The 19,381-nt window shown below is 45.4% G+C and overlaps 3 protein-coding genes across 7 annotated transcripts; 1 reads left to right on the forward strand and 2 right to left on the reverse strand.

Annotated features, from left to right (window-relative positions):
* Positions 1–1,733: 1,733 nt before the first annotated feature.
* Positions 1,734–9,049, reverse strand: MEAF6 (MYST/Esa1 associated factor 6). Of its 5 annotated transcripts, XR_014619094.1 has the most exons (9): positions 8,916–9,049; positions 8,642–8,757; positions 8,459–8,546; positions 8,035–8,080; positions 6,984–7,173; positions 5,287–5,426; positions 3,730–3,787; positions 3,063–3,096; positions 1,734–2,588 (listed from the first exon to the last, which is right to left on the reverse strand). XR_014619094.1 is itself a non-coding variant. In XM_084300702.1 (7 exons), the coding sequence occupies exons 1-7, from the start codon at positions 9,009–9,011 to the stop codon at positions 2,580–2,582; spliced, it is 579 nt and encodes a 192-aa protein (XP_084156828.1). In that variant the 5' UTR covers positions 9,012–9,049; the 3' UTR covers positions 1,734–2,579. The 5 variants fall into 5 exon arrangements, 3 of the variants coding, with proteins under 3 accessions (XP_084156828.1, XP_084156829.1, XP_084156830.1); XR_014619093.1 differs by lacking the exon at positions 5,287–5,426; XM_084300702.1 differs by lacking the exons at positions 3,730–3,787; positions 5,287–5,426.
* A 2,193-nt stretch (positions 9,050–11,242) lies between these two features.
* On the reverse strand, positions 11,243–14,815 carry SNIP1 (Smad nuclear interacting protein 1). The gene is made up of 4 exons (XM_084300445.1): positions 14,617–14,815; positions 14,431–14,527; positions 13,491–14,080; positions 11,243–12,827 (listed from the first exon to the last, which is right to left on the reverse strand). The coding sequence occupies exons 1-4, from the start codon at positions 14,802–14,804 to the stop codon at positions 12,563–12,565; spliced, it is 1,140 nt and encodes a 379-aa protein (XP_084156571.1). The 5' UTR covers positions 14,805–14,815; the 3' UTR covers positions 11,243–12,562.
* A 246-nt stretch (positions 14,816–15,061) lies between these two features.
* Positions 15,062–19,365, forward strand: DNALI1 (dynein axonemal light intermediate chain 1; the record flags this gene model as incomplete). The annotated part of the gene is made up of 6 exons (XM_084300589.1): positions 15,062–15,142; positions 15,232–15,371; positions 15,464–15,633; positions 16,428–16,606; positions 16,880–17,044; positions 19,249–19,365. 6 exons carry the CDS (start codon positions 15,062–15,064, stop codon positions 19,363–19,365), a joined length of 852 nt encoding a protein of 283 aa, XP_084156715.1.
* Positions 19,366–19,381: the final 16 nt, after the last annotated feature.

The following is a 19,381-nucleotide window of genomic DNA, read 5'->3' on the forward strand; positions in this document are numbered from 1 at the left end:
AGGCTTCAGAAAATAAAATAGAAGGTTTAGGCACAACTGCTAGAGTCAGACTTCAGGCTCTACCTCCCACCGCTTTGTGGGTGACAGAGCTCATGTCCCCAGTGATCAGAGGCCCTGTTACATTGGCACCACAGCTGCAGAGCTGTCACAAGCAGTTCTTGCTCCAGGACAAGCAAATCTGCTCCCTCTGCTGGAGTAGACCCAGTGGACACTGCAGCCTTTTGATCTCAGATTTTGTGGCAGCCAAAGAGCTGCTGCCCATCAGCAGGACACGGGAGGGAAGAGCTGCCTCTCAGCAAATCTGGGTTCCTTTAACTACAAACAAAACATTTCCCGTGTAGCCTTTTAGCCCTGCCAGCTCCCCAGGGTTGCTAGCATTAGAGCCTGTCCTAATGAGCAGTGGCTGTCCCCTTGTCCCCTTCCTTTAGGGACAAGCACTGCTGGGGGGCTGGAGAGGCTGCATTTTCACCTCATCCCTGCAGCACCGATACGTACCCCAGGGAAAGCAGAGCTGATTGACACTCTGCTGTATAAAGTGCTCGTACATCCAGGTCTCCAAGCTACGTGAGCCCTTTTGCTGTTTCTCTGCAGGGAAATGTTCTGGACAAAAACAGCTTGCCTTGAGGTCAAAGAGGTGGAGCAAGGAACCTCTTGAGTTCAGGCCCTCTTATAAGCCTCGCCTTGGAACAGCGGTATCAGTGTGAGAAAAGCATTTTTTGTACCAAGGCCAAGGAGTCAGAAACCATCAGATAAGTCGTCTTTTTCCTGTAACTACAGAAAAGCAAGGCCTTTTAGGAGTTTTTAGCATTTCCTACATCTTTCATCCCACTGTATATAACCTCTTAAGAGGAACTTAAAATACAAAAAAGTAGGACAGCTTTGCTGCTCTCCCATTAAGCCATTACATTCCAACATTTCCCTACAGATCAGCAGCCGTCAGCCTGACAGGCGTGCCAGCCACTTGCTCTGCTGTGGGATATGGCAGCTCCCACCATGAACAAAGACAGAGCTCCCTCAACCACTGAACCAGAAAACAAACCAGGGAGAACTTTGCTCCTCTGCATTTACCTTCACCCTCAGGTGCTGCACTGACAGGGTGGTTGCCTGTAGGAGTTAAAGCTCTTGCTACTAACAGCAAGGAGCTGGAGGACACAAGACACCAGGAAAGCTGAGAGATAACAGAGCAAAATTAACACCCAGCTGTAACGAATGCACATGCAAGTACACAGGGGACTGGAAAGCAAGTGCCCCAACTTTGTGCACAGTACTTTCTCCATTGGCAATGTTTAAGCAAACAAAGGCATTGCAGCACAGGTAACTGGTAATATATCATCTTGAGAAAGCACAGCCTACTTCAGCAACAACACTTGTATCTTGACTTGGCTGCTGTGAAAAGCACCTACCATTCATCCCGCCGTGTATTTTTTCAGTGGCAATTAAAACTGCTCATCCCTTATCTGTGGGCATTCTTCCAATAGCAGCAAGAACTGACTTTAATCCAAGTCCTACCTTAAAGCAGGATTAGTTGAACACAGTCAGAGATTAGCGCCTGGCAATCCTTTCAAGTATTCAATGTTACATCTACTGCAGGAAAGAAAGCACAAGGGATACCTCCAGAGGGTCATGAGACAAGGAACGGCTACTATGTAAAAATGGAAGAACTCCAGCAAAGTCCTCACAATCAGATGGAGAATAAGAAGCACTAGGAGTCAAAATTTGGACTGAACAAAACATGAGAAGAGAGACAAATGTATTTTTATTGTTTATGTACAAATGACAGAAGTTTGTATTAAAAAGAGAATCCACCCAACCTCAAAGATAGCAAAGAGCAAGTTGGCTTTGAGCTCCTGCCTTCCCTGCATCTAAAAGCAGTGTGTAGACTTTAGGGGGTGTGTAAAGTTTAGGGGATGGTGTTCAAAATAAAAGTTAGAGAAAATGGTTATCCACCTTGTTGTCTGCTTGCGTAAGAATCAAACTGAGATGTTGCACAAAATGAATTACCTTCCTCTCTACATGGATTAAAACAAACAAACCAAAAGCCAATTTATTAACTACACACTTTGGTTGAAAACAAAACAAAAACAACCAAAAAATTCCCCATCTACAAGCAAAAAACAAAACAAAACAAAACATAAACAACAACAAAAAAAAAACACATGAAGCTAAGTATCAGTAACAAAAGTAGTATAAGTCTTACAACATGGATGGGACAAACTGAATCATACCCCAATTCCAGCAGAAAAGAAAATGCCTCTCCATGGTTTTACGGATGACAGGGGGGGCAGCAGCAAGATCAGCCAATTGTAGGAAGTTCCCAACTGAGCTGGAAGCACAGAATAGTCAGGAATTCAAGACTACTACTACTACACCTTTGTCTTCCTGTAAGTCAGGTGATTTAAAAATGATGCAAAGTACATGGTCCAAGACTTTCTCCCCCAATCTGAGTTCTTTAGAGTGAACCACTCCCTTCTGCATACACTTGGCCAGAGAGCTGCCATCGTGCTCATTCAGTCGACTGGCATTTTTCTTGGTGGGGATTCATGTAGACCTAAATCCCAGAAGCTTCATCACTGATGAGTCTAGTAGTCCTGCAGAGAAAGGAAAAGACAGGCACATTCAGACCTTTCTACTTCCAACTCTGCTGGCAGAGCTGGGATTCTTAGTTTCCTCTCATTTCTACATACCATTAGCTGAAGGCAAAACAGAAAAGAGATTTATTTTTTCTTGTAGCTGAACATTTAAAAGAGAGAACCCTTCAAAACCTTAGTTCAAGAACGCATCAACCAAAACCAGGTGCTTTTAATGCTGCACTTCATGACAAGACAGAAGGACGCAAACCAGCTGTTTTCACAAGAGGTGCATGTGACTTAATTGTGACCTAACTTCATAACAAGCCTGCCTGCACTTATTTACTGTTAAATCCACGAGACAACGATTACTTCATAATAAGAAAAACAACATCCTAAATTACAGCAGAAGGAGGCTTTTTATGATTAGGGATCAGTCAGCCACTCAAGTCTATGGATGAGCAATGAAAACAATGACAGAGCACTGATACTTACGGCTCTTGGCTTTTTGTTTAACTTGAGATCAATCCTGTGGTTGGAAAGATAAGAGAAATGTCCATTTCAATACATTAAACAAACACTAGAGTTCAAAGAACCAGCTACTGCATATGGCACAGGCTACAACAAAGACTATTTGGTTAATTCAATCCACATTCTCAATTCGGCTGAGCCAAATCACTGTCCCAATATTACTGGACAAAGAGCAGCAAAGAGAGGGAGAGTGGATTCTTTATTCTTTGCCAAAATGCATATTCCGTTCCATTCAAAAAAAGAGTTAATAAAAGGTTCATAATAAAAAGTCACAGGGAAGTTACGCAGCATAAAGAAATAAGGTTAAATACGCATGCTCTATGTTAATTTGTTAGATGTGTAACTATGCCATAGGTAATTATTCAGACATAGTGGTAATGGTTATTTACTTTGAATAGAGATAGGAGTTTAAGATGACAGGAATTACAGGAGTCAAAGGTACTGAGTTTATTACATTTTCCAGAAAGAAATATCCAAGTCTACACTAAACTCCTTAAGAAGCAAAGCCAGAAGAATCAGTTTTTAAACTAAGTTTTAAAGTTAAAAAGTTTATCTATTTAAAAATGAAACAGAGAGGTAAAGAAGAGTGAAGTTAATTTAATTTTGCTGAAGTTATTAAATAAAATGTTACCTCCATCACGCTTTTCTGTTTTTAAAAAAAACTTCCCAGCCTAACCTAATATACATACCTACAATTAAACAGATAAACTATGGGTTAGAAAGGTCTCAAAAGGCACATTGGTGTCTACACACTAACAACACAGCACAAGTACTAATTCAAGTCAAACTTACTCAAAGTCATAATCAAACATGCCAGACGGGCTGAGGGGCAGCATTTGAAAGGAAGAAAGCAATAGAAATTAATATACTAATGAATTAAATAAATTAGTTGATTAGCCACCCTAGCGAGATTACTAAAAAAAAAAATAAAGAAAAAAATAAAGCCAGTGTTCAAATGCCATAAAGTTCTTAAGATATCTTAAACAGAATTGGGCACAAAAAGCACTCCAGATTTGACAATCCAGAGTCCCCCTCCCCAATTGGATTTCTGGGAAAAAAGAGGTGTTAAAACAGAGGCAGAGTAGTTTTATGGAGGGAATATTATGTGCTGAAAAAGGAAACTATCAGGTACTTAAGAGTGCGCGCTAGCTCACAGGCAAAGAAAAAAAAACTGATTTGCTTGCAAAAACAAACAAATGGGTGGTCAGAAAGCAGTGGCTTTGTCTAGATTACTAAGCAAAGCAAAGCTTGTTCAGGCAGAGAGGTGGCGACAACCATAAAATTATGTGTCCAACTATGCATTCAAATGTTCTCAAAATGCACACACATCCACACATCCTCTTACACTCACTTCCTTTAGAGAGCTAAAAAGATAACACGGTGAATTGGCCGAATCTAATTACAGTTTGGTTACATTCCCACCCCACGTCTCAGCATTCACCCTGACACCACAGCACAACTCTAAAAGCAGTTCTGTCTCAGAGCTAATAGCTGTATTGGTCAGAAAGGACTCATCATCAACTCATCTGTAACTTAGAAGCTTCTCAGCACCAAATTTCTACGAGGTTGCAGTATTGTTTACTCCTGAAACACTTTGTAGCCAGGAAAATTGCTCACCACAGAAAATAATCATCTTGGCCTTTTGTGGTCTGAGGGAAGAGATGACAGCTTTAACAGAAACACTTCCATCTGATTCCCTCTTTTAACTGTTAGAAATTTAACCGTCTGTTCATGGGAGTTCTGCCCAATCTGAATCCAACTTTCCCCACTGCTCTTGATGGCAATTAAATTAGAAAAACCTAAGCTATGCAAGTGGAGTCGGTACACCTCCAGGGTGTCTGTTCCCAGCACTGTCTAATTCTTCAGGAACAGGTGAGCAGAACTCAGATGTATGCTGGCAACTGAAAGAGCTTCTGAACAAGACCTGCCATAAAAAGGTTGGGACTGGTCTTTGTTTTGTTAAAACCTAGATATACTTGAAAATTGTTTCGTCTCTTCTGCTGGAATTTAGGGGATAGTCATTAACAGCAATCACAATTTTAACAGAGTTTGTGCTACAGACAAATTGAATTATCTTCATCATCTGTCCATGCTAAGCATTACAGGATAGTCAACTACTAATTGCAAAAACCTTTCCGTAATTTAGATGTGACTGATGTATCTCTTAGGATGATAAGAAGTGCCATACCAGATCAGACCAGGGCTCCTCATGTCCAATATTCTGTCTCCGACAGTAGCCAGTACGAGCTGCTTCAGTGGAAGGAATGCAGAAGAAACCCCAAAGCAACACAACCTTTCAGTAGGGCAGTTTCTTCCTAACTCTTGGCACTAAAGTTTGGGTTATGTAACGGAGCAAAAGAATTTATATTATTTACGGCATTTGTACTGGACCCCACTGTATCTGCAGTGGATTGGTTTGTTGTCCATATAAGTGGTTAGCAGAATATAATCATAAAAATTTGTTTGAAATAGCAATTTTCTTATGCTGTACTTCAGTTCTACACGTTGTTTCTCTGAACTGGTTTATAAATGTAGCTTCTTGTGTTACTGCTGACCTTCTTTCCAATTATCTACAGGCAAATAAAGACCTCTGAACTGCCTTTGATACCTAGCTCATAAGGAACCAAAGAGGACTTCCAATACTTGAGGATGTTTGCCTGATTAAGACTGCTGTAGGAGGAGAATCCTGATCTAAGAATTAAAGGTATGCTAATAAAGAAAAAGTAGTTAAATGGTATTCAAGCACTATACCTACCTCCATATCTCCCAGATATTCCCCCAGCAATCCTTGGGAATCTTTACCACTTTCCTTTAAAACACTTCTCTTGCAATTCTGTGGGAAGGTCCCTCAAAGAGGGAAATCCACCCATACACAATGCGAGCAAGCTCAAGGGTAGCAACACTTAACTTTTTTTAAAACTCTTTTACTTAATTATTAAAAACTTCTTTGCTTCTAATAATCTTTAGGTATGAGTTCCAGCAATCACTTCCAGAGAAGCGCAGCTCTGCAGCTACATCTCTGTCTCTTCTTTCCAAAAACATGGATTTCCACAGACTTCCCCCCTCCAAGGGCACAGCACTATCGTGCTCCAGAGAAATCCAAGGGCTGTACCAAAGGGGTTCTGAGGCACGATAAGAGGCAGGGTATGTTGGCCCTGGGAGAGCAGCACTATAAAGCAGTTAGATTATTTCTGATTTCTGAGCCATCAGCCTACGCTGCATCATGCCTTACAGGGCAGAACTGGTCATCTAAATTCAACCATAAAGACTTCAAGAAATGTGTTTCGCATGAATTTCAGGCCAGTTTAATAACACTCTGAGGTTTAAAAAGCTTGAGTAAGCAACTCGTACATGTCATAATCAAAAACCCTCAGCATGGGACATGGCAACAAGAAAGGTTTGGAGTGGAAATTGTAGCAAAGATACTGAGATTGTCCACAATCCCCAAAACATTTTTTTTCCATATTCCTCCCAAGAAAGCACTGACATTCCTATCTTCCTTGGATCTAGAGAAATCAAGCACAGGAAGCCAGGAATGTAATCTTCCTCTACTGGAGGGAAAACACGTTTATTTTCCTTGACAGAGAAAAGAATTGGTAAGGCCTTGTCAAAGGCAGAGCTGTACCAGAGCTGCAATTAGTACCCTGTGCTGACTGCTCGTGTAGCTACCTCAGCATTTTCTCCTCCTTGACACAATGGGTGCAATGGGATCCTGATGAACACTACGTGGTGCACACAACTTAAAAACCAGAGGAATTACCAAAACAAATGACCCGAGCTGTTCATTACTCTAACAAGTTACTAGTTCTTTTCACATATTAAAGTCTATTCAACAACAGCTAACCATTCACAAGGCATTCCTAGATGGCTGCTGGTATCACTAACCTGTGTCGATTTTTGTTCTTCCGTTTTTTGTGGCTGCTATGGTGGCTCCCAGAAGTGGAGGAAGCAGCTTTCTGGGGTTTCACCCCCTGCACGGATCCATCCAGCTCTTCAGCATCTTCCTGGTTGGGCTCATTCTCCTGATTGTGAAAGTCTGGAGAAGTGTCACTCTCTGTCCCACTGCCTGGCTCCCCTAGAGTGGGACAAACACAGAAGAACCCAGTGGTTACCTCCCCACAGTTCACATCCCAGGCAGCTCCTGTGCTGCCCCGCACAGAAGTCAAACACCCAGCAATAATACACAAGGCAGCTGACGTATACTGAGCCTTAGGCCAGGAGATACATAAGAGAACCTACAAAATAGTTCTGAAGTACAACAAGCAACCTTGCCAGTGACTGAAGCATGCTAGAATCGCATCTGATTTGCTATTAATTACATAAATATGTATGAAAAAAATCAAACAAGTGAACGTAAGTAGCAAATATCCTCAAAAAAATCAGGGGAAGAAGTATGACAATTAAAATTTCTAGTACCAAGCACGGGAAATGCAGCACTGCTTCTTTATCAGCACATAACACGTAAGTTACAGTGGCAGCAAGATTACCTCAGGAGGGAAAGCCTAAACATTGTGAGCTCACAAGTAGTTTCTGAAAGTGGAGCTCTCAGCTCCTCCTATAATCACTTGCAAGTGCCCGAAAGACACACAAACAGAAATGGATTGCTTCAGTCCTTCTAGCTTTTTTCTCCACAGAACACCAAATCCATATAAATATATTTTACGCACAGCAAACCCTTACCAAACATACAAGTTCGCTCAGGAAATCGAGCTCAACTTTACTCCTGTTTCTCACAGTGTCTCTGTTGAATTTACTTGAATTTGAGCACTCAGGAGCTGGCCTGGGCGGACCAGCCACAGACCTCTGAAGGGAAGAGCTCCAGGGGGGCAGTGAGTGGGGCAGGGATCCAGAGAACTGAAGGCAGAGCTCAGTTGCGGGGAGAAGCTTAGCTCTTTCCAATTCTGCCAGTTCAGAGAGAAATGAAGAGGTGACTTACGCTTCTCAATGAGCTGGTCTTGAACTCCAGCTAATGCACTGACCGCCTAGAAAATTGAAAGGGACGTTAATGACAGCAGTAACTCACTCTCCACTTTTCAAACACTCAAGAACCGCGGCAAATTGCCTTACAGAGAAAGAGGCATCAGGCCTTTGCTTTAAAGAACTTGCAACCAAGCACCAGCGTGGCACAGCAGAAACGAGTTAGGAGCAAAAAGAAGATGAGAATGGCAACAACAAGCGCACAGCATGGGTGGTTGTCAGCTGTGGTTACCTTTTACTTCTCCAGGAGCTAGCAAAAGGGTTTCTGAAAGAGACTGCAAGGTGGGGATGAAGATGCTGGGGACGGGGAGGCAGAGAAGATTATACAAAAGGGTGGTCCCACAGCAGTGACCACCACGGGACCCGCCAGGACCAACACTCACCGCCGCCGAGGTGACAGAGGACTTGCTGAAGAGCCTCTCGGCCTCCTTGAACTTGCGGTTCCTCCGGTCGTTTTTGCTGTTGGAATTCCTATAAAAAAAAAGAAACCCAAACTTCGTGGAGGGGGGAGAGCCCGGCGGGGCGGGACAGGACAGGACAAGACAGGGACCCGGTGCGGGACTCACTTCTGGTTGGTGAGGTAGCGGTCCCAGCCGCGGATGATGTTGCCGTACATCTGCGTGTCCTCCAGGTAGCTGCCCTCGAAGGCGTAGATCTGCCGCTCCAGATTTGCCAGCGTCTCCTGCCGGGCACAGCGCGGGGCATGGAGCAGGCCCCGGCCCCCCACCGTGGCCTAGGCCCCGCCGCCCGCCTCCAGCCCCGCGGCCTAGGCCCGGCCCGGTGTCCCCCGGTCCCCCCCTCCTCGATTTCCGGCCCCGGGCCCCGTCCCTGCCGCCTCACCGCCAGCTCCTGCTTGCGTTTCACCAGCTCGGCGAGCTCCCGCCGGGTGTCGGGGATCTGCGGGGGGCCGCCGGCCTTGGCGTGCAGCGCGGCCATGGCGGCCTGCGGCGGGCGGGCGGTGGCGGGGACGGAGCCTGCGGTGCCCGCTTGGTGCCGCCGGGGGCAGCGCTGAGCCCGGCCGAGGCCACCGCGGATCCGCCCCGGTTCCAACTCCCGGCCCCCAGCCCCCGGTCCGCCTCCGGGGACGGCTTCGGTCCCGGCCCCGCTGGTTCCGAAGGGGAAAAAAAAGCGAAAAGAGCCCCCCCCCCGCCCGGTGTCGGTCCCTGCCCCACAGCGCGGGTAACGTTTGGGGTTTTCGTTTAGGTAATGTTTGGGTTTTAGTTTAGGTAATGATCGGGTTTTCGTTTAAAAGAGGCTTCGTGAGGGTTTGCTGCACGCAAACGTGCGGGAAGGGGGCCGGTGCTGCGCCCCGTGCTGCTGGGATGGGGCAGGGACAGGAAGGTGAAAGCCCTTGACTGAGGGGTTTTCCCCTTTACTGAGGGAAAAACAACCATCACAAAGTACAGACGTCTGCACAGAGCAGCTTGAACGGCCTTTTGGGGAGTTCTCAAAGGTTTGGTGCCACTCAGTGGAAATGTACAATGCTCGACCCGATTCTTTGCAGCAGCTTGTTTGAAACCACATATGAGCATTCATCAGTGGATGCAGACACATCCTGTCCACGACAAGCTGAAATCACAGAGGAAGGGTATGGAGAAAGCACAAAAGTGATCCTGAACTTTCCTCCTCAGTCTACAGAGACCCCCAGCCAGCACGCCCGTGCATCAGCTGCGTAACATCCCTCAGCAATCTTCAGTGTGCAGCTGTGTGTAAACAGGCTGAGAACCCAGGTATCTTCAGAACCTAAATAAGGAATTTTTACACTGAAAATAAGGCAATAAAATATGAGACCTGGCATTCAAACGCTACACCATTTGTAAAAGAGGGTTATTTTTGTGTTCATTGCCACTTGGTACGCTGCAGCTCCTTGAATCCCATCATAAGCAGCCTGTTTTCCCCAAAATAAAGCCAATTAATAAAAACAATACAGTAAAAATCAAGAACATGGGTGTGCTATTATAACATATTCAGGTTTGTAAACATTAATTTGTAAAATAGATGCAGTAAGTTGTAGAGTATTTGGGGATTTCACTCGTCTCTTTTTGTTTCCAGCCCAAGGACTGCACAGGACTTAAGCCTGAAACCAGCCGAAGCCATTTCCTATCTAGGTATGAAAGGATCACAAGTGGCAACCCCATAGGGTCATGTAAAAAAAATGAACCAATCTGAAAAAAAAAAAAAAAAAATCATTTAGGCAAGACAGTATCATCGCTCTTCTGTCTCAGCTGTAAGGATTCCATCTTTGTGACTTCCTTTTGTGAAGAAATAACCCCAAGTAGATCATCTCAACATGTTCTAGAAGTAGCCAAGGATACTTTGTACCAAACTTTTTTTTTAGTTGGGTTCAAGCTTCTACTAAACTACATTAGTTTATTTAAATGCTCTGAAATAAGTGTGACTTGATGGGCTGGTTTGCCCTTTCGTGCTACTGATATCCCTGGCTTAAACCACAGCTGTTTCCTAGTGTGAGCCTGTCTGCATCCAAGGGCAAGTAGCCCGGACACGGCACTAAGCTACCTGCTGCACACTCAGCTCAGAAAGGTCTGAGCAAAGAAAAGCGCTACCAACCCTTACCGTCCTCCAGCCTCACAGCATCTGAAGCACACAAATCATGCAAACTTTTCTTTTTAAAACTTCATGTTCTTAATATGGAAACGAATGCTTTGATAGCATGGTACAAAAGACACACAGGTACCAGATCACAATTGCTGTGGGTGCTGCAGGGTCAGATCAGAGGTGCAGGGGAAGTAGCAGTCATTGGTAGTGTGCCCATGGTGTGTGCATTCTGACAGAGCAAACACACACACCGTGATTCTTCAGGGTATTGACACCGGACCCATAACCGAGGCAGCTGCAACCTTACCAGTCCTGAGGTAACATGGCATCATCTATTCAGTCCTGCTTTTACTTAAAGATAATGATTAAATTAAAAAATAAAATAAAATAAAATAAATGCATGAGTGACAGTGGAATGATATTTGTTAATTCTACACTTTACAGCTGCTGAACCACTTTGTTGGACGTCACAGCTGCGATGATTTATACCTTCAGCATCTCTCTCAGCTTTCCAGTCTTGTCAAAAAATATAATGCACCTATTTCAAAGAATATAAAGGAGAAGAGGGACACTAGAAAAATCTTATAACTAAAAGGAATTAGGGCTAAATTTACAAATTCTTTATTTAAAAACCCCTGGAGTATATATAAAGGAGATCCTCCTAGTCAAAACTCATTCTGCCTACTGCTTGAAAACCTACACCAATGCCCCATATTTACACCATCCATGTTCTAGCCTGTGTATACAGTGTGCAGCCCCTGCATACACCAAGTATATACACAGCACGTAGGGATAGCATGTGTGACCACAGAACAAACATCCAGGCAAATTAGTAAAACTGTGTGAAAACATTACATTTCTTACATCGTAAAGCAAACCATGGGAAGTAGACATCCAAAAATATGCAAGATGCAAGTACTTGCAGTAAGTAGAATCTGTTCTTCTCTTCCTAAAGTATTGTTTTAATTTACAGGGGGGAAGAAGAATATTTTAAACAAATGGCGGTTTAACTTCTTATATAAAAAAACTTAAATAGTGCAAACTGTTTGAAACGTGCCACCACGTGACAGGTACTATATGTAATACAAACTAAACCTAGAAGTTCCTCACAGGGCAGTGGTGCTGTCGGAGATAAAGGCCCTACCTTTAGAACTAGATATTCAACACCCAGTAACAGTTTCAGCATCCTTTGCTGCAACACGTGCTGGGCATGCACTGACTTGTGCCTCAGCCCTCCCAAATCAAGTTATCATAACCTAAAATTTTAGGAAGCGCTTCCTTTAGTTTCCATTTACCTGATAATTTCCAGGTAGTAGTCTGGTAAAATGCCCACGGCTGAAAGTTATCATAACACAGTCTAACTACCCAAAACATACAGATACAAGGGGAGCTTTGCAACACTTCTGCCTTTTTAGTAGGAAGGCTGGTAAATTGTCCCGTCTAGAACTAACCTGGCAAGAAATTTGGCAAACTCTACCAAACAAGACATGTTACAAAGTGTATTGGGTCACCTTCTAACTAAGATCTCAGTTAAGTAGCATTGTCAAAGGGTTATGACGAAACAGGTAATAAAAATAGTTTTAAATATGCTGTGTTTGACATCATTTTCTAAAAGAGGAGAGTCTTTTAGCATTCGCTGATTATTTCCAGCATCACAACATTCACATCCAGGTGCTCTTTTTGCTTGTCAGGGGAAAAAAAAAAAAAGAAAAAGGAAATACAAAGCTGGATTTCCTGATATGCAGAACTATCAAAGATGAATAATCAGCGAAGTCCCCCAAAATAAAGCATGACAACTGATCAGCAACAGAAGGACTTTAAGGCAATAAGAGGCATCAGTGCTTTGATGCTCCCATGTTTACATCCCAATGTATGTTCTCTTGAAAAAGTTTCTCTCCCCTGCTCCCGCCCCCCAGTTTCCTCCTCATCTGTTAACTGTCAGACTCTTCCTCCTTCTCCTCCTCCTCATCATCGTCCTTTGTGTTGGCCTCAGATTTGTCTGAAGATTCATGGAGGAGAACGTACTCCCTGCTGCTGAACCCGAACTTCAGCACATCCTTTTCTTTCAGTTCATAGTAACGCTGAGGTTCGATCCGCTGGTTGTTGAGGAACGTGCCGTTGCCAGAGCCGAGGTCGATGATGTACGGCCTGACCCTCCGGCCGATCGTTCCGTCGGCACGAGTGTACTCCACAAGCCTAGCGAGACAAAAAACACCATTTCTATCAAAGCAGAGAAACAGAAAATCCCCTACTCCACACGCAGACGGATTTTGGAGCACATCAGCCCCAGTGCAGTTCAGCATCAACTGTATTTCAGAGATCTGAACAAGTAAAATGTGAGAAATGAGAGACAGGATGAGAACTGGAAAATCCCCGAAACATTCCGACAGGCATCACCTCCCGTAACTCACTGTGATCTAACGCAGTAATTCCTAACACACAACAGATGGCTCTTCCTTAAGAGAGCAACTCTGTCTTCTGAAGCACGCAACCCCTGCTGCTTCAAAAGGAGCTCAGCAGTCTTTGTTGTGAAAACCCAAACGCAAACCTCTTCTCGAAACGCTTTTACTGCCAATTACACCTGCTACTTATTCCAGCTCGGATGTACGTGCAGTTCTGTGCTTAACCCTGCTGGGTTATTTGTCTTAGTAAAAGGCTGCTTGTGGTTAAATGAGAGGAATCGCAAATATTTTGATTACTGCTAGGATGACATGCAGCAGTCATAAAAAAAGAAACAATTTACAATAAACACACACTTATAAACCATGCGTTAACTACTTTTTTTTCCCCGTTTATTTTATTTTTCACAAATTACTAAATAACCCCGTTCCACCAGCAGGCAGGCAGAGGAATACTCACCGGTACTGGAACACAGCGTGCTGCTTTGAGCAGGAGGGGTGGTCGATGGGGATATCTGCAATCCTGCGGTGCCTGCCCAGCAGGTAAGCGCTCTGCCTGTGGATGTACATGACCGGGAGGAACTCGTCGTTTTTAAAAGGGTAGAGGCGCCACCGCTTCTTTGGGATCCGAGCCTCGGGGGGCTCGCTGTACTTGATCACAACCCCTCGGAAGGTGTTGGTGTCCTCCAGAAGGGCCCCAGACAGTTCAAAGCTCGGTTTTTCTTTCTTTACAGCAGCTTTGTCTTTTGGTTTGTTATCAGACTGCCCGAGTTCTGGATTCTGGTTAACGCCGCTCCCTTCGTTGTTTTGCCGGTGCTCTCGCCTTCTCTCGTTATAAAATTCTCTCTCTGCTTGCTGCTCACGTATGTTCTGAGCATCCCTCTCTCGCTCGTGGCCTCGACCTCCAGGCCTTTCACTGGGATTTTTCCTTCTGTCTGCGTGATCTCTGTGTCTGTCTCTGTCACCGCTTCTGTCTCGCCTGTGTTCCTGCTCTGATGAGTATTTCTGCTTTCGCTCCTCATTTCCTCTACGAGGATGTTCATCTCGCTCCTGTAGTGAAGAATTGCTTAGGGTGAGATACTGAGAATTAGAACAAAGATGCTGAAAGTTACTTTGGCAAAAGTGACCAAGACCGGGCTCACAAGTAGGCAGGAACACTGAACTACTTACAGCAACACTCAAAGCACGGAGCGGTGAGACGTTACCCTATGAGACTCTTTTTATTCTCAAGGCATTTTACAAGGATTTAAGGAAGAAAACTGCCGGACCTGAAGCCGGTTTCCGGACCTCCCCCAGCCGAGCCTCTCGGAAGCCGCAGGAGGAGCCCGGCGGGCCGAACTGAGCCGCGGACAGCGCCCGGCACCGTGCCCGCCCGTTAATCCGTTAACGCCTCCATTTACCTGCTTCACCTTCACCGCGCCGTGGTGCGGGCTGCGGCTCCGCCTGCCGCGCGGGGACCTGCTCCGGCGGCCGGCCCGGCTCCGCCGCTTGGGCGACCTTTAAGGCAAGGAGAGGAGGAGCCGTGAGAGGCAGGAACCGGGCCGGGCACAGCGCCGGGCCCGTAGCCACCGGCCGGGCCTGCCTACCTGCTGCTGCCCCCGCGGCCTCCCCGCCGCTCGTCGGTCGGCGGCGACTGGCTGCCCCCCCGCGCCGAGCGGGACGTGGAGCGCCGCGGGCTGCGCTTCTCGGCCTTCACCGTCACCTCCCCGCCGCGCCGCCGCTGCTCGGCCCGGTGCTGCCGCTCCGGCCGCCGCCGCTCCGCCGCCTCCTCCATGGCGCCGCCGCCGGCCGCCACCGCCGGAAGTGGGCTCCGCTTCCGGCCCTGCCCCGGAGTACTTCCGCCGGGGCGTCCGGTTGCTCCGCGCGGCGCATGCGCCTTAGGGAAAAGCGCGAGGCGGGGTCTCCATAGCAACAGCGCAGCCTCCAGGGCGGTGGCGCTGTCTCCATAGCAACAGCGCCGCTCCCCCCATAGCAACAGCGCCGTTTCCATAGCAACAAGGGCGCCGCCGCCACAGCAAGAAGGGCGCCGCCATGATCCCGCCGCCGGACTCGCTGCTGCGCTACGAGCCGCCGATGCTGGTCAGCCGCCGCACCGAGAAGCGCTCCCCGGAGGTGAGCGGGGCCCGGGAGCACGGCTGAGGCCTGATGGAGCTGCCCGAGGCCCGTCCCGGCCCCACAGCGCTCTGTCTCCCCCCGCACAGGCCCGCCCGCTGAAGGGGACCCCGCAGACGCCGCCTCAGCCCGGCCCCGTCCCGCAGCCCCGGCCCCGTCCCGCCGCTTCCGCGGCCGCCGCCGAGGGCAGGCAGCCCCAGGAGCTGCTGAACGCCATCCTGCCGCCGCGGTGAGACCGGGGGGGGAGCCGCCGAGATGGCCCCGCTGGGCCTCCCGGAGGTCCCCATCCATCAGCCGCCTTCCCGCTGCTTTTGGGTGCAGGGAGTGGGAGGAGGACAAGCAGCTGTGGGTGCAGCAGGTGTCCAGCGTGCCCAGCACCCGCCTGGACGTCGTGCAACTCCAGGAGCAGCTGGACCTGAGGCTGCAGCAGCGGCAGGCGCGGGAGACCGGCATCTGCCCTGTGCGCAGGGAGCTCTACTCGCAGTGCTTCGGTCAGTACCGGCAGGCACAAAAACACCGCTCCTCTCCCTCTGCCTCAGTCCCTGTCTGCCACACTGCTGCTCTTGCCAGGTTTCACACAGCCTTGAACCCCACAAGAGGGGATACCAGGCCGTGGTTGCCTTTCCCTGCCCCTCAGCAGTGCTCTGCAGCTGACTGTGTGACTCTTACACTCCCAGCCCATGCTGGGAGCTCTTATAGATGTAGCATTTTAAGTGTCCCATTATTCACAAAGCTGCCACAAAAATGACTTGTTTTAATACTAATCTTATGTATATGTAAAAAAAGCAAAGAGGCTTAATATTGTCTTAGTTGTTCATAACCCCACCTGTTAATTTAAACTAACCTAAAACACAGCTTTACTCTTTAATACTCTTATATCCTCTGCAAAACTCTTGAATACTTTTACTTCTCTGATGACGTGGAACTGATCATCCAAATGCCAGATGAGCAGAATTCTTCTGGAGGCTCTTGCCTCTTCTGACAATTGCATAAAATCATTACAAGTATTAAGGGTTTTGCTATTATGATTTCCCTGGGACAGAAACATGTGTTACCAGAGTTTCTATACACCACACTGCTTCATGTCAATGGATTTGTTTGCTTGCACTTTGTGCTGTAGCTGTAAAGTAACAAAATCAAAATTATGACCGTCTCCCATAAACCAATGTTGCTCTTGTGGTGCAAAGAATAGGTAGAAACCAAGAACTTCTGGACCCTGTGCATCTCCAGCATTCCCAGATAAATGCCAGGTAGTTACTCAGTAATTTGTACCTTTTCTTTAAAGATGAGTTGATCCGTGAAATTACAATTAACTGTGCGGAGCGAGGACTACTGCTGCTTCGAGTCAGGGATGAAATCCAAATGACAATTGCTGCTTACCAGACGCTGTATGAGAGCAGCACCGCGTTTGGCATGCGGAAGGCACTGCAAGCCGAGCAAGGCAAACATGACATGGAAAAAAGAGTAAGTTGGTCTGTTAAACCAATAATAGTTTTCTGCATGTGATAATGGCATGAGAATATTTTTATATAAAAATAAATTATTTCTACTTCCACTGGGTGGCAGTAAAGATCATCAAAATATTTATCTTCCTGCTTCCTTAAGGCTTAATTGCATTTCATAAGCTATTATGCCTGTAGCATTTTAAAGACTGTACAACATAGCGTAAAGTTGAGAAATCAAATTAAAATTGTCTGTTAACAAACAAAACTTGAGAGATCTGTATTATTTTCTAAGATTGCAGAACTAGAAGAGGAAAAGCGGGAGCTGGAAAGACAGGTGAACGAACAGAAAGCTAAATGTGAGGCTATTGAAAAACGTGAAAACGAAAGGCGACAGATAGAGGAAAAGAAACACACCGAAGAGGTTCAGTTCCTGAAGCGAACGAATCAGCAGCTGAAGGTTAGTAAAGAAACGCAACTCTAAATAGCAATGGTAAACTTTGGCATTTTTAGTTAGGAAGATGTAAAACAAACTTTCTCCTTCCTGTTTATAGTAGTTACATTTATGATGCACTTGTATTAATGTCCCACTTTCTTTAAATTCTTGATGAAGTGGGAAGATTGCAAGGATTTATTGTACTTGAGCCTTCTTAATGGAACTATTTAGCAGCAGAGTTGAAGTGTGCTGGCAGTGCCATCACATTTTCTTGGAACTTCCTATCTCCATCTAAAATAGAAGCTACAGACAATGCAAACCAAAACCTAGGGAGGGCAAGCCTGTATTACTGGCTGGATTTCTAGGCCTCTAAATGTCTGTTATGTCACATTTGAAGTGTAGCTACCATATTATAGGTAAAAGCACTCTTCTATTCACTTGTTGCTTGCTAACATGCTCTCATGGAAAACACTGAAGCAATTTGTCCCATGCGGATTTGACTGGATCACTGAAATTGTTTTAGATCTGACAGGAGTGATTTTGTGCATGCTACTTTAATGAAAAGAGGTTCTGTTAATTACTTTGTGTTTGGCAGGAATCGTAAACAACTGTAAATGTTTCTGGCTAGAGCTAAAATACTTCCTTTACACCCAGCTGCTTTCCTTATCTCCACTATCCCCAGTTTTCCTTTCTAAACCATTAACATCCTCAGGCCATCTTGAAGTATTTTAGGGCACGAAATAAAGTAACTGTTAGAGCAAATGTGTGCTGCCACCGGACCCATGTTTCTTCCTTTAAGTACAAGTATTTGAACAGCTGTGTATATACCACTGTTGTAGTTTATTTTTATGGCAGCTCTAGGAAGAGGACAAGCTAGGAGTCCTGGAAGCTTCACACATTACACGCTCCCTAAGCACGGGTAGCACTCTGATAAATCTCTTTAACTGGGCGTCAAGTTGTCTCAGTAACTGAAAAACTTGCTGTTCCCAGCTACTTTTGTCCCAGAGTCAGTTTGTGTTCCAAACCCTAGAGAGCCAAATATTTAATTTAGCTAACATAGTCCAGCCTGAAATCAGAGAATTCAGACCACTGTTTCAACAGCTTTTATTTAATTTCCTCTTCAATGCTTTACATTATAAAATGAGCCTTTCATTGTATGGAACCAAGGCCAGCTCTTTTCTTCTCAGAATGCAAAAAGTGTGTATGCCAAGAATGAAAAGCTAATTTATAAAACATGTAGTAAGGAATGGAATAGCTAGGGAAAAACCCTGGCCTGTTTCTCTTGAAGTATTGCAGCATCCCTCAGCTCCTCGCTTTGAATATCTAACAGACAATTTATCACTTTTCATCAACGGGGTTTTATTTTTTAGATTGAATTTAATTTGACTTACTGTCTTATTTGTTTTTCAGGCTCAACTTGAAAGCATCATTGCAAAGTAGATTTTAGCTTGGTGTCCTCCATGCAGCGCTCAAAAGAGCTGTCAGAGCAAGAAGTTTGCAATTAGCGACAAAGATCTGTCTTCAAAAAACAAAACTCAATTTTCACTTACCGGTAACTGAAAGCAGTGTAATTGCATTATTTGTCCCTTTTTCTCTTCAAGGAGTTGAAATTCAAAAGCTTCACTAGTTACTGTGCCCTTTTTCAGTACCATCTCAGCATGTAGCTCCTTGAATAATGAACATGCCTGGGACTCACTTGTTGGTAATATGCTAATGACCTTCAAAGCAATAAACTAATAAATGCTTTTACAAACAAGCATCTCTGTAATGTTATTACTCTGAAAATGTTGCAGAAAACTTTGAAATCTTACATGACATGTCTACAACTAATGTGTCACATTCATTATTAATCAATTTTCAGGTATCTCCTGGACGGAAGTGGTTTGGTGGGTATTTCCCCAAGTATGTGTAATTTGGTGTTCACTGTCCATCAAAATCCCTTTTCAGAAGTGGTGTAACCTAGGATGAACAATACCCAAGCTCTCCAAATCTTATTTCTGATGAAACAAAGAGGTGTGAGGCCGTTCTAAGGACCACTACTCATTGACAGCAAACAAAAACTTGAGTTGAGGTACCTGTCCAACTCATTGATTACATATAGCGAGCTGACATAGGAAAAACCTCACTGTAGTCCTTTGAACAGCTCTGTAAAAGCTAGCTTCCAGAAAAGGAAAATCTGAAGAACATTTCAGGATGTGTTTTGCAAATGCAATGTTTACTGGCCTTAGATGGTGATGTGGAAATACCACCATCTCCAGTTGCATAAAGAACTTTCAGATGATGCAGAAAAAGAGCGAGATGTTACTCCTGGGAACAAGACAGACAAGGCAAACAGCTTTGACTAGGAACTGCAAGTTTTAT

Source organism: Netta rufina (genome assembly GCF_964035555.1).
Source record: "Netta rufina genome assembly, chromosome: 23".
NCBI classification, from domain to species: Eukaryota; Metazoa; Chordata; class Aves; order Anseriformes; family Anatidae; genus Netta; species Netta rufina.